This window comes from Miniopterus natalensis, chromosome 3 (assembly GCF_054644295.1).
Source record: "Miniopterus natalensis isolate mMinNat1 chromosome 3, mMinNat1.hap1, whole genome shotgun sequence".
Taxonomy (NCBI): Eukaryota; Metazoa; Chordata; class Mammalia; order Chiroptera; family Miniopteridae; genus Miniopterus; species Miniopterus natalensis.
This window is the reverse complement of record NC_142083.1, coordinates 32,065,629-32,080,210: the sequence shown is the minus strand read 5'-3', so window position 1 is coordinate 32,080,210 and position 14,582 is coordinate 32,065,629. Positions and strand designations below refer to the sequence as shown.

Below are 14,582 nucleotides of genomic sequence, written 5' to 3'. Positions count from 1 at the left end.
ATGCAAACAAAGAGCTAGTGGCTGAGACGTATCCTCCATTCTATCCCGAATCTCTGTGTAAGCACACTGCGTCCTAACATAAAGACACCACTGTTGCTGATTGTTACAAAATTTAAGCGCTGAAGTACACAGGACCTTCTTGCCTTCTGGTTTGTCTTCCAAAGGTTGGTTCTATCATTTTACAAGAAATTATTATTGTGCAAAAACTCAAATTCTTTTCCCTGCTGTGCCTGTGTACATTTCGACATCCTGTCTCAGAAAGAACTTCAGTCAATAGCAGTGCAATCACTTTAAGGGTGGTAGCGTAGAAACACTGAACTCTCTAAAATAAACTTTTGTCTTCAGTGCTTGGATTCTCATATCCTATTGGCTGTACTGCTTGTTCCTAAGGGTAGATGGCTCGGCAGAAGTATTTCTTGAATTCTAGGATTGTTTTGTTTCTATTAGAACTAATTTCTCTATATAATCTAGTCAGCAGACTCCTTATTCATCATCCTAAATGACCGTGGTAATTATTCCCATAGCTACCGTTCTGTTTTCTTAGTTTTTCAACCTTTTTCGGGGGAAGGGGGGAAGAACATGTTTACAATTAGTAATTCTGAACTTATTGCAGCTATAAAAAAAAAAGACAGCTACTCAAGATACAGCTAAAGTGACTATTTTAATGTCAGATCAAGTAGATTTCAAAACAAAGTATTACTATGGGTAAAGAGAGTATTTTTCATAATAATAAAAGGGTCAGTTAATCAAGAGGACATAAAAATACTGTTGATGTACCTAATAACAAAATTTTAAATATATGAAGCAAGACTCTAATAGAACTACCAGGGAAAATGTTTGTGGATACACAAATCCACAATTATAGTTGGAGATTTCAACACACCTTTCTCAATAATTGATGGAACCAAGTAGACATTAAATCGGAAAATATATAGAAGATTTGAATAACATTGTCAACCAGTTTCACCTATTTAACATTTATAGAACACCTTACCAAACAACAGTAGGATATACTTTTTTTTCAAGTGCATGCAGAACATCTACCAAGGTGGACCTTATTCTATGCTATAAATCAAGTCTCCATAAATTTTAAAGGATTCCAGTTATTCAAAGCATGCTCTCTATCCACAAGAAAATGAAATTAGAAATCAATAACAAATAGCTTCCTGGAAATTTTCCAAATATTTGTAATTTAACATACTTCTAAATAACCCATGGGTCAAAGAACAAAAAAGCAAAAGGGAATTAAAAAAAAATATTTTGAGCCCGGCTGGGCGTGGCTCAGTGGTTGAGCGTCGACCTAGGATCCAGGCCATCGGGGTTCAATTCCCGGTCAGGGCACATGCCCGGGTTGCAGGCTCGATCAGTGACTCTCATCATTGACGTTTCTGTCTCTCTCTCTCCCTCTCCTTTCCTCCCTCTGAAATCAATAAAGATATATTTTAAAAATATATATATTTTTTGAAATGAATGAAAATATGAACACAACATAACATTTATGGGATACCCCTAAAGCTGTACTTAGAGGCAAATTTACAGCACTAAATGCCTAGATTAGAAAAGAAGAAAAGTCTCAAAGTTATGACTTTCAGCTCCTACTGAAACACACAAGAAAAAGAAGAATAAAACAGACAGAAGAAAGGAAATAATACAGATGAAAAAAAGGAAATGGAAAATAGAAAAACAATAGAGAAAATCAGTGAAACCAAAGCTGGTTCTTTAAAAAGATCTATAAAATTGAAAAATTGTTATCCAAAGAAATCAGGTTTTAAAAAAGTCATAAATTACCAATATCAGAAATTAAAGAAAAGACAATACTACAAATTATACAGATACTAAAATAAGAGAATTTTAATAAGTAAATTAAACAACTTAGGTAAAATGGATATGTGAAAGATACAAAGTACCAAAAGTTTCAAAAAGAAATAGACTGAGTCGCCTGCATTAATTAAAGAAGTTAAATGTTCAATTTTAAAACTTTCAGCAAAGGAATCTCCATAGCCTATTGGCTTTCATGAATTTTGCCAAACATTTAAAGAAGAAATAATACCATTTCTACATAAAATCTTTTAAAAATTAAAGAGAAGGGAATACTTTCCAACTCAATTTTTAAGGTCATCATTACCCTGATAACAAAACCAGATAAAGGCACGGCAAGAAAAGTAGATTCCCATAAATGCACAGAGAATTTTAAGCAATTAAAAGGATTTTAGCAAATCGAATCCAACAATATGTAAAAATGATATGTTACAACCAAGTATAGTGTATCCCAGGAATAAGAGATTTAGTTTCACATAAAGTCAGTCAATGTAATTTGCCATTTTTAACAGACTAAAAAAAGACACCTATATGATAATTATACTGTTTTCAGAAATTATGTGAGTAAGTCCATTGTCCATTTCTGATGAAAATTCTTAGCAAACTAGGGAATGTCATCAACCTAATAAAGGATCTCTATGAAAAAAACACCTGAAAGATTACATCATATTTAATGATAAGGGACAGAATGTTTCCATAATGTAAGGAACAAAGCAAAGATATCACTCCCACTTCTAGTCAACACTGTGGTGGAGATTCTAGCCATGCTACAAGAAGATCTATATTTATATGAATTTTATTTGCTAATATTGTTAAGAATTTTTGTATTTATATTCATGGGAGATGTTGGTCTGTAGTTTTCTTATTTTGTACTATTTTAATCTGATTTTGGCATTAGTAACATTAGTGTCTTAAAATATTAAGGGTTTTCTATTTTTTGGATAAGACTGTAAAGTTGGTGTTAATTCTTTTATAAATGTTTGGTAGACTTCTTCAGTGAAGTTGTCTGGGCCTGGAGATTTTCTTTTTGGGAGTTTTTAATTACAGTTTTAATTTCCTTAGTAGTTAAAAAGTTATTGAAATTATCTACTTCATATTAGATGAGTTGTGGCAATTTGTGTTTTTGAGAAAGGGGTTTATTTTGTCTAAGTTGTCAAATTTATGTTTGTAGAGTTGTTTATAGTGTTCACTTATCCTTTTGATGTCGATAGAGTTTGTAGTGATATCCCCCGTTTTATTCCTGATGTTGGTAATTTGTGTCTTTTTATATTTTCAATTTCATTAATTCTTGTTCTTTATTATTTTCTTCTACTGGCTTTGGGTTGATTTAGCTTTTTCCCCCTAGGTTCTTGAGATGAAAGTACAGAATATTAATTTGAAACTTTTTTCCTTTTCTTTTGTAAGTAAGCATTTAGCAGTAGTAATTTCCCTCTCAGAACTACCGGTGTGCACAGATTTTGATGTGTTATATTTAAATTTAATTTGGTTCAGTGTATTTTCTTATTTTTCTTGATACTTTCTCTTTGCCCAGTGGATTATTTGTGTTGTTTTGTTTTCAAGTATTTGGAGATTTTCCTGTTATCTTTCTGTTATTGATTTCTCATTTGAATCCACTGTGGACAGAGACATATTCTATGTGATTTCAGTTCTTTTGAGTTTGGTGAGCTTTGTTTTATGGCCCAGGATATATTCTGTCTTGGTTTATGTTCTATAGGCAATTGGGGGGGGGGGGGGGATATGTATTTTACTCTTGTCAGGTAGAGTATTTTTAAAGGTTGTTTAGATTCTGTTGATTGATGGTGTTGCTGAATTCTTCTGTATCTTTGACTTTATGTATAGTTTCTGTCAGTTACTGAGACGGGATATTGAAGTCTCCAACTACCACTGTGGATTTGTCCATTTCTCCTTTCAAGTCTATCAGATTTGCTTCATGTATTTTTCAGCTCTGTTGTTTGGTGCATGCACATTTAGTATTGCTTGTAGGTGGGTTGAAACTTTTGTTATATAATGTCCGTCTCTCTCACTAGTGATTTTCTTTGTTCTGAGTCTATTTTATCTGCTATTAATATAACCACTCTAGCTTTCCCTGATAATGTTTGTGTGACATATTAATTTCTATTCTTTTACTATCAGTGTGCCTATATTTTAGGTGAACGTCTTGGAGATATATAGATGGGTCATATTTTTCAATTCACTCTGCTAATTTCTTTTCATTGGTACCCTTTTTAAAATTTAATGTAATTATTTATGTTAGGGCTAATTATCATTTTATTTGTTTTTTACCTGTTCTCTCTGTTTTTCATTTTTGTTTCATTTTTCCTGCCTCCTTTTTTAGAATCATCTATAGTGCTTTGATATAACTAGAGTGTTACTTGAACACTGAAAGAATTCCATGTTGATTTATCTACAGTGTCTTTGAATATATCTATGATGTTTTTAAATTTTCTGTGGTGTTTTGCATAGCAGTTTTAGTGGTTACTCCAGGTATTGTATATACATAATTTATCACAGTCTACTGGTATTGTCACTTTACCAGTGTAAGTAAAATGTAGAAACCTTACCTCCTTTTCTGTCCCAGTACCTTCTCTCAACAGTATGTATTCTCTCCTTCTAGGATACCAATGGCATAAATATTAAATCAGTTGTTATTGTCCCATGGTCCTAGGATCCTGATCCTAGGATCCCACAACCCCAGTTTTGTTAGAAAAAGAAAATTTAAAAACTGTACTTGATTGTATTGTTTTTGTTTTTTAAGGCCTAGATTGGTGCCCACCAAAAATTGATTTGCTGTAGGAATTAACATTAAAGTACTAGAGTTTTTATACTCAATATACTTAGAAGTATTTGAAATTCTTATAAAAAGCATAATAAAAATAATCAGTGGACCTTGAAAGCATTATGCTAAGCAAAATAAGCCAGAGAGAGAAATACAAATACCATATGATCTCACTTGTATGTGTGATATAAAGAAAGAAAAGCAAAAAGCTAAGCTCATAGATGCAGAGAACAGATTATTATTGGTTGCCAGAGGAAGGATTGGGGGTGGGAGCAAACTGGGTAAAAGGGTCAAAAAGTACAAACTTGCACTTGTAAAATAAATAAGTCATGGGGATGTAATGTACAGCATCTTGACTATTTAATATTACTGTATTGTACATTTGAAAGCTGATAAGGGATTAGATTGTAGATATTTTCATCAAAAGGAAAACTATTTTTGTAACTGGGTATGGGTGACAGGTGTGAACTAGATTTATTGTGATTGTTTGGCAATACATTCAAATATTGAATCAGGATGCTGTACACCTGAAACTAATGTAGTGTTATGGCAATTATACTTCCATTTAAAAACAAATTAAGAAAGGGGAAAATGTTACAAGAAAAGTGCAATATCCTAACCAGTGAAAATCATCAACCAACAACCAAAATCAAAAAATGTGTACATACTATATTAGAATTTGGACACATGGTGACTGATTCTTTCCCCTCCACACACAGGAATAAATGAAGAAGAGGAGAAGAAAAAGGCAAAAAGCAAAGAGAAAATCAAGTTGAAAAAAAAAAGGAAAAGGTATTTATTTAACATCATTTTTTTTAAAAGCAGGACTGTGAATCCAGGATGGATTATAAGTTTTTTCCAGCTTATTAAACACTTTTTTCTTAATAGGAGTTAAATGCTTATTTGTTTCAGTGAAATAACAAAAGTCTTTCATTTCAAGAATCAAAACTAAAGTCAGCACTTAGCCACCTAAATATTCTTCTTGGCACAAATCAAGATATAAATAAGTAACACCTCTCCCCTTCTTTTATATATGATAGAGTTTTACGTTTTAGAACATCAGCTAATCTTTTAAAGGAATATATGTCTAAATTCTTCACATATATATTTTGTCCACATTTGTATGAAGTTGGAGGTTAAATATTTGTATTTTCAAAATATTGTCATGCCTAAAAAATTAATTTATTAATAGGATTTATGTACTCACTTGTCATGGTGGAAATTCCTCAAGTCTTTCAAAACCTTCATCAGCCACCTATGAATTTTTATATCAACTCTTTTAACAATTAACTGGTTAAAGAAATAGATCAAAAGAATTGACATCTCAGCTATTTTATAAATTGGAATAGCTTACTTTCAAGTGCTAGGAGTTAAATAATAAACTTTACTATAAAAACTAATAGAAAGGTAGTAATGTGTAGTCTGACTAGTCTATTGTTGAGTTATTGGCATTACCACAGCAACGTGATTTGCCTGGGAAAAACTGGATTAACTATTTTCTTCCAATTCTAATATACTTGTTTTATAGTAACAGATTATTTATTCAAGCCTGTCTGTCTTGGGCCTCACAAACCTCAGACAGAGCCTGGTACTATGTGAACGTTTCTAGGCACACTTAGCAGAGATGATACCACCTAATAGAGTTGCTGTACCAAGATGGGGGGACATCTGTAAGAGAGAGAGAAAACCAGAAACCCAAAGCAGCAGCTCTGGTCAGAATCCAGAGGTCAAGCAGGGTCTTTAAGACAGGAAAAGAGAGAAGAGTTGAGAAGAATAGAGTGGAAGAGGGAGTAAGAGAGCACGTGAGAAGGTAGGCTCAGGAAGTGGCCCGAAGTCTTAAGCAAGCCCACCAGGAGTAGAAAGGGTACAGCCTCACAGAGCCCACAAGGAGTAGAAAGGGTACAGCCTCACAGAGCACACAAGGAGTAGAAAGGACACAGCCTCACAGAGCACACAAGGAGTAGAAAGGACACAGCCTCACAGAGCACACAAGGAGTAGAAAGGGTACAGCCTCACAGAGCCCACAAGGAGTAGAAAGGACACAGCCTCACCGAGCCCACAAGGAGTAGAAAGGACACAGCCTCACCGAGCCAGAAGCGGGTCCCTGAGCAAGAAAGGCGGGCGGAGTGCACACGTCAGTCTCGAGACACAAGCTCGTAGTCTCGTGTTTACCTTTTCTCCTCTTTAAGTCTCTGTCAGGTTTTTCTAGTTTGAGTTTTAACTTCCAATGTCAAGATCCCTCAACTATCTCTTGAGATGCCTATTTGATTTTAAATTAACTCCGTTTCTGTCTAGTCATACAGATTTGGGGTTTGGGCAAGGGTGGGTTGTTGCATACTCCATACAAGGCCTTAAGAGATGGTTTTCTGGTTTTTGTTTTCCTTTTTTTTTTTAATATTAGAAGAAGGACTTCTATAGGTTTTTCCCCAATTTGGTATTACAGTAATATTAGAAAAACAAAGTATAATGATAAATCACCCTAATTCATTTATATGGAGTATTCATTTAAAAGCATCTTTTACAACTATTGAAAATTATTTTGAAATGAAAGTGTTCATCTGTATTGCTCAGCTTCTAGAGGGATCAAGCACTTTTCCTTGAAAAATCAAAAGAATTAACACTGAAGGGACTGAGCAAAAAAGAAAAGCAGAGAGAAAGAACTCGTGGACACGGACAACAGTGTGGTGACTTCAGGGGGGTGGAGGTGGGTGGAGCTGGACGAGGGTAACATGGAGGATCATTGGTGATGGAAAATCGTAAGATAAAGGGAGGAAAACAGGATGAACAAAAGTGCTTTTATTTTGCTAATTTTCAGCTTTCATCCACTTATACTAAGGTATATAATTATAACCCTTTTTATATAATCACATTTCTTTGTTGCTCTTTTAAGAGAATATGCCAGCGATTTTTAACCGGTGTGCTGCAAGGTTTTTTAAAACATGCCACACCTGACTATTTAGTCAGGGGCACTGACCTCTTTTCCCATAGATTGTCAAATAAAAAATGACAACAACCAACACAACAATACCCGCCCAGTGTAAATGAATTAGAATTATACCCATTTTTTTGTCAGATCGGCAAAAATATAACATATTTTTGGTGGTCCGCAAAATTTTACTAATTAGTTTGTGTGCCACGAGATGAAAAAGGTTGAAAATTGCTGGAATATGCTAATAGGTTATTGCATACACAGTGAATTGTGTACACAAAAAGGCTTGATAAATGCAACTTCGTTTGCCCTATAAGATTTTGAAGGGTACGATAGGATGAAAAACTGAAAATCAGAAAAATAATCATCCTTGCCGAATTTATAATTTATATAACTATATAAAACTATAACTATGTAACTATATAAAATTATATGTAACTATATGAAACCTACATAATCAGAATTGAGCAGAATAGAGACATTTGTTTTGTCAGTTTCTGTGACCAATAGCAAAAATTCTAAATTCAGTATTTTAAGAGAATACAACCATCTGCAGCGCATTGTGAGCTTCTGTGTTTATACCCCAGCTTGCTCCAAGGGGTTAGGGCCGGTCAAACCCCGTTTCAGTGTAGCTGTCAGCTGGACACAGGTGTCAGTGCTCACTATCGCCCGTAGGTCTCACTCATCCAGTTCTGCTGACGAGGACACTTCAAAACCAAAGAAACAAAAGTCTCAGAAGAAAGAAAAGAAAAAAGAAAAGAAGAGTAAGTCAAAAAAGGGAAAACATCACAAAAAGGAAAAAAAGAAGAGAAAAAAGGAAAAGCATTCTCCCAGCCCTACTGTCTGTGAGACCTCCAAGAAGTAGCTGAGACTGGCTTAAGCCATTCCATTTAAAATTTAGGTTTTGAAAATCATTTCACCTTCCTTGGAATTTGCTATATAATTATGCTTTGCAATAAATCGCAGGCTTGTTCATATGGACATTTTTTTCACATATGGGACCCTTATCCTCTGGCAATATGTTTTTAATGTACTGTGATTATAAAGTATTGAATCAGTCTTATTACTTAATAGCTTATTACTTAATCTAAGTATGGATATCTGTACAGACAGAACACATCATTTTTGGTATTCATGCCTCTGTCTGTTTGACTAAGTTGATTATAAATGGCTTTACTACAGTCACACAGGTACTCCACCTGGCAGTTAATGATATTGCTGAATCAAGTGTCTACCTTCCAGTGATGCAGTGAGGTAGGGGATATGCTTTGTTTTGCTCTTGACACTGATAAATCTCATAGGTTTTTATATCCTGTGATAATGTATGAAGACAGTAATATTCTTCACTGTTGTTTTTTAATCTCTGGCTTTTTTGGGTGTCATAGAATATAAAGCTGATTTATTGGTCTTGACTAGGACTTTTTTAAATGAATGGTATCAGCAGGAAGAGGCTAATGAAAATATTTATAACAACGTTTCATTGTGTTATGACATGCAGCATAGCATTTCTAGTGCCTGCCTCCTTGTTTTTGTAACTATGAAAATATCTCTTCCTGTTTAAAACCACAGGTCTAGTTCAGCCTATTAGTAAGTCTCATAGAGATAATGTGCTGGGCAGGATTTTTAGGATAGACTCCCGGGCTGTTTTACAAATGTGCCATATTGGCATGTCTCAAAGTGATACCTCAAGCACAGAGCTTTTTATTTAGGAGGTAACAGCTAACTCTTCACTAGAACTGATTTTTATTGTATTAAGTATGTATTTTATGAAGCTTGTTTCTATGAGTAATGTGGAAAATTTTTATAAATGTGAACGTATATATTTATTTGTCTGAAATAATTTGTAGTTTTGAAGCAGGTTTCACACTGAATTTATGGTTTCATAAATGACCAGTTTGGGGTGTTTCTTTCTTTTACTTCAGTCACAAACCTCAGGAGCAGTGACAAAAATTTAGAATTAATAATTTTATTCTGTACTTTTTAAAATTTAAGAGCCAGGGAGTTGCATCATGAAAGTCTTTATATAACAATGGAAATTTTATATGGGTAAGCATTTTCAAACAATATTAGTAGATATAAGTGTTTCTTAATGATCAATGTTACTTTGCTTAACATTCAAGTATCCCTTATGCCCAATAAATTAAATACCTTTTATTGTAGCAGCATCAGAAGTCAATCCATTACCAATGCACAGCACCAAAGATTGCAGGTACCTCACTCTGGTGCAGTTATACATTTTCAAATTGGTAACCCAGAGACATGGCTACAAATGAATTCATTATGGTGAAATCAGGTAAGTACACGTAATCTCAAAGGCTGGAGAGGTGTACTGATTCTTTCTTTACCCAGCACCCCTACCTGGCATGACCTCAGTAAGCCTGGGGGAGCCCCGTAACTCCTCTTAACACATGCTTACCATGCTCACCTTCTAGGGATGTGACACCCACATCCCTGTCCTATAGCATTATAGCCATGGAAGCTCTCACACCAATAGCTTTTCCATAGCCTAATTTAGTCACATAGCCACAAAAAGAAATTATCTTGTTTAAATTAAGTTCAGTCTATTGTTTGGAAAGAAACACAGAGCTATTAGGTTTTTTAAGGACTTGTTTTGCCTTTGCTGTATTTTATATGTTCTTGAAATCTGTATTTTCTGAAAATATAGTTCTTTGGCTATCAAAATGAAAAAATATGTAAAAAAATTATGATTGGAAAAAGCTGTATGCAAAAGGATAGCCTCATCCCATTGAGTGTGTGGCATAGTTAAATATGATAATTTTAGTGAACAGAGTTAATTTAGATATTTGTAAGTATAATTCTGTTAATTGTAGAGACTATAACTTGGCTCATTAAATTTGTTTCTGAATGGTGACATGATTAATAGTGGTTCAGAAGAGTTACATAGAATGCAGCCCTCATTAACTATACAGTATGCAAATCAAAAGATTTTAATGCTTGGTAATTATTTTCCCCCAGAAGCAATCTTGGAATTATTCTTAAGTAAATTTTCTATCATATGAGAATGGTTCATGAAACATCTCTGAATAAAATACATTTATTTTTATGAAAATAATGTTCTTCTAAAGTGATATTATTATTGGCCTTGGATGCAAACCTCAATATATTTTAGGAAAAAATTAGTGAAATTTCCTCTTAGGCAGTATATAGCAGACAGAAAAGTCAATTTAATAGTAAAAATTCAAAAAGTCCTGGCCTTCCTAACTAACCTACATAACCTTCCCCAAAGTCGTTTAGTTTCTCTGGGCTTTGTTGTTTTTCATCTATAAAATATTGTACCAAATTACCTCTAAGATCCCTTCCAGTCCTTAATATATATGAGTATTGATATTTTAGTAAATTCAAGTGATATTCATTTTAGAAATTATTACAGGTAAGCAGGTAGTCTGCAATGATAAAGGTTGAGTATATTAATACTACTTTGAACACATCCAGCTTCTCTGTAAGCAGATAATTGGTATTCGGTCCACATCCTTACCATCCAGTGTTTGTCATTTTGCTAGATTCAGACAGAACTTTTGTTTAGATCTGTGTCTGTAACCTCATTATCTGAACACTTTGAGGCTATTGCTTTTGGGATGATAGACCCACCCTCCACACAATTCCCTGTTTTCTCCAGATCATCTGTTGACTAAAATCACTCAGAGGGATCCCCAGTGCTTCACCCTTACTACGTACCTGCTTTTGGATCTCTGAGGCCAAAACATCAGTAAATAAGGAGTAAAATGACTGTATGTGTCTATATTTGCCACTGTCAAATGATAGAACCCTATGTCACCTTCAGTTAACATAGATTGAGGAGTTATTAATAGTGTTCATAAAAATGCCATCGTGGCTTTTCTACAACAAACACTTACTGAGGGCCTAGCATGGCAAATACTCTGCCAAGTACTAGGGATGCAGAGATTAAAAGGACTCATTTGCTTCCCTGAAGACATTTGTTGTTCAGTTGGTAGGAGAAACAACAGAACTCATCCTACAAGTGCAGTAATCGACCGGAACATGGGTTTATAGGAACACATAGCCTGGTCTGGGAAGCTGGAGAGGCTCCCTAGAGAAAGTACTGCCTGAAGTGCGTTTTGACTAAGGCTGCGGGTGGCAGTGATGGTAGCTCCTGACAGAGTGAGTACTATGAACAAGGACCACAGTAGAGGCTGGGGGCATGTGTGAGACTCCATTCTGGGTTCTCGGGAACAGGAGGAGGGGGTCTTAGGTTCCATGTTAGGGAGCTTGGACCCCAATGCACAGGCAGTGAGACACCATGACAGAATTTTAAGGAGAGAAATGACTTACTGGGGTTTGGTTTCATTTATTTCATAATTCCTCGAGTTTTAAAAGATGAATTTGCTCTCATTAGAAGGCCACAAAGGAAATAATTAGAATCTTTATGTCCTATTATTTGTACTCTTCTAGTCCTGCTTTTCTAAGATCTGATTATTACCAAAAATGATTCAGTGACTTGTCCTAAAAACACATAAAGCGACTGTATTCTTCTATCAGACCTATCCCCAGATTGCACACATATTTACAAACTTTGAAATGTGCTGTTTTTAATTTTATTTGATTATTTTTTATGGACAAATTCTGTTACTATGTTAGTATTTATTACATAAATACTAGTATCCAAATACATCATTTAAAATATATTTTTCAATGTATAGAATGTGCTGTAATTTGATAAGTCTTCTTGCTTTTTTTTAAAAAAAAAATTCATTGAGGTGACATTGGTTCACAAAACCAATGTTTTGTGAACTCCAGGTTTCTAGAGAACAACTCCACATCATCTGCCTGCTGCGTCATGTGCCCATCACCCCAAGCGAAGCCTCTTTCCATCCCTGTTATCCCCCCTTTGCCCACCTCCACCTATCCCCAGCCCCTTTTCCCTCTGGCTCTCACCACACTGTTGTCTGTAAGGCTTCTTGCTTTTACTATTTTGTCTCAGTCTATGAAGCACGACTGCTCCAAAGTGACAGACAGCCTGTTGGTTCACTGGATGAGCCCCGTGGCTCTCCCTCAGGTGACCTGGCTCAGCAGGAAGTGCCTCAAGAACTCCACCCGATACTAGTGCTGGGATTCAGTCTTGAGCAGTTGGCATTCAAGAATAGGTTTCTTATGCCAGCATGACGCTCATCCCACTTGCAAAGCCCAGGGTCTTCTGACCTCATTTGTCTTCTCCCAACTCCTCTAAAAATATGCAGTGCCAGAGAATTGGGGTGCACCTCCCAGAGCACACCCATGAGGCATCCAGCCATGCCCAACCCATGCCCGTCCCACAGGATAGGAGTCTGAGGACTATGAGCATTTTGCTGGCCCCAACTCTAAGTTTCCTACTTCTTGTGCCATTTATGGCCTGTGATCTTCCCCTTTGAGCAGAAAAAGTAGAACTGTACCAGTGCCTTAACTAAACCTACATTTTCACCTGAGGCAACATCTAATTAGTAATACAATTATGAATATATGTGTATTAAGATAGCTGATTTTCTGGGATATTTTTTAATCAAGGCAGATGAAAGATCAAGAAGTTCCACAGCCCAGCTGGGCGTGGTTCAGCAGTTGAGCATCGACCTAGGATCCAGGCGATCAGGGTTCGATTCCCAGTCGGCACATGCCCGGGTTGCGGGCTAGGCAGCCGATCAGTGACTCTATCATCATTGATGTTTCTCTCTCTCTCCCCCTCCTTTCCTCTCTTTGACATCAATAAAGATATGTTTTAAAAAAAAAGTTCCACAAATTATATATGTGTTTTCACAAAAAGAAATGAAAATTCTTTCCTTTTGTGACCACATAAAAATGTCATTTTTATAATGGCAATGTTTTAACTTCCAAACTTCCCATTGCACTCTAAGCAATTTTAATATTTAGACATTGACAAAATTGTGCTCTTTTGGAACATAAAATGCAACAGGCAGTAGATGTTACAACAGTGGTAATGATCTAGAACTAGGATGTCAGAATAGCCACATGTGGCTATTTAAATTTAAATTAACTAAAAAAAATTTTAAATAATGTATTCAGTTGCTCTGGCCACATTTTAAGTGCCCCGTAGCTACACTGTGTGTAGTGGCCCCCCACCAGACCGTGCACATACAGAAAGAACAATTCTACCTTCTCAGAAGCTTCTACTGGACAGTGCTCGTTAGAAGACATCCCCAGTTCTTGGTAGAAATTTTGACCACCTGATGATCAAAGTTTCTATCCCTCAGCTTTGTGTGCCCGAGAGCAATAAGACGCTCCTTTTCTCCCTATCAGAACAGAGAAGCTGTATTCACCACACTTGAAAAGGCTAGTCTTCCAGCTCTAGAAATTTATGCAACACAGAGGTGTATGTGTTCAGCAGAGCCAGCTTAAAACGAATCCCCTTTTCCTATTGAATTCTATTATAAAACCAGGTCTCTGTCCTTAGAACAGAAATCACACTTAAAATTTATTAAGACAGTTATAATGTGCAGAAACTAGTTTTATTTCTAGATGTCTAAGTGGTATTACTGTAGTAGCCTTAGGTGGGACCAGAGAATTTGTTTTATAACTTTCATTGTAGAAATTCCTTAGGAACTTTATCAGTGAAGGGTTTTTGTTGTGGTCTTCCTTTGGTATGCAGGAAATATATGTATTATGCAGATTATAATTGTAATTCCTTTTGTTATTGAATGTCAGCTTGTGTAAAGGCAATAAACACATTGTTAGTGCGCCCAGCAAATCCTCTTAAAAAGGCATGGGTTGATTTCTAAAAGACTTAAGAACATCTACTTATCGGTACCATCTCTTATAAAAGTAACTGCCTCTAAGTACCAAAAATTGTGAAATGCTGGTAATATGACATACATTTCTCATTGTTCCTCACTGAGATAGGTTTGCTTGTCTGTGTTTTTGATAAATTCTTTGATTTTGCCTGGAGTATTACTATAATTTTTGTATAATGTACAAACATTTTAATTAGCAAGTAAAAGTAAACTTATGTACATGAAAATCTGTCAAAACCTTAGTGGGTGTTTAATAAAAATATTGAATGATCAGAAATGCAGCTGTGTTTTGCTTTGTGAG

General features: G+C 35.4%; 1 protein-coding gene across 1 annotated transcript in view; it reads left to right on the top strand.

Moving 5' to 3' along the window:
• SREK1IP1 (SREK1 interacting protein 1) overlaps positions 1–14,558 on the top strand; it is a 33,309-nt gene extending 18,751 nt beyond the window's left edge. The window contains exons 4-5 of the mRNA XM_016198760.2: positions 5,314–5,386; positions 8,199–14,558. Coding sequence (XP_016054246.1) covers positions 5,314–5,386; positions 8,199–8,388 — 263 coding nt within the window. The 3' untranslated portion in view covers positions 8,389–14,558. The remainder of the gene's footprint in view (positions 1–5,313; positions 5,387–8,198) is intronic.
• The last annotated feature ends 24 nt before the right edge of the window (positions 14,559–14,582 follow it).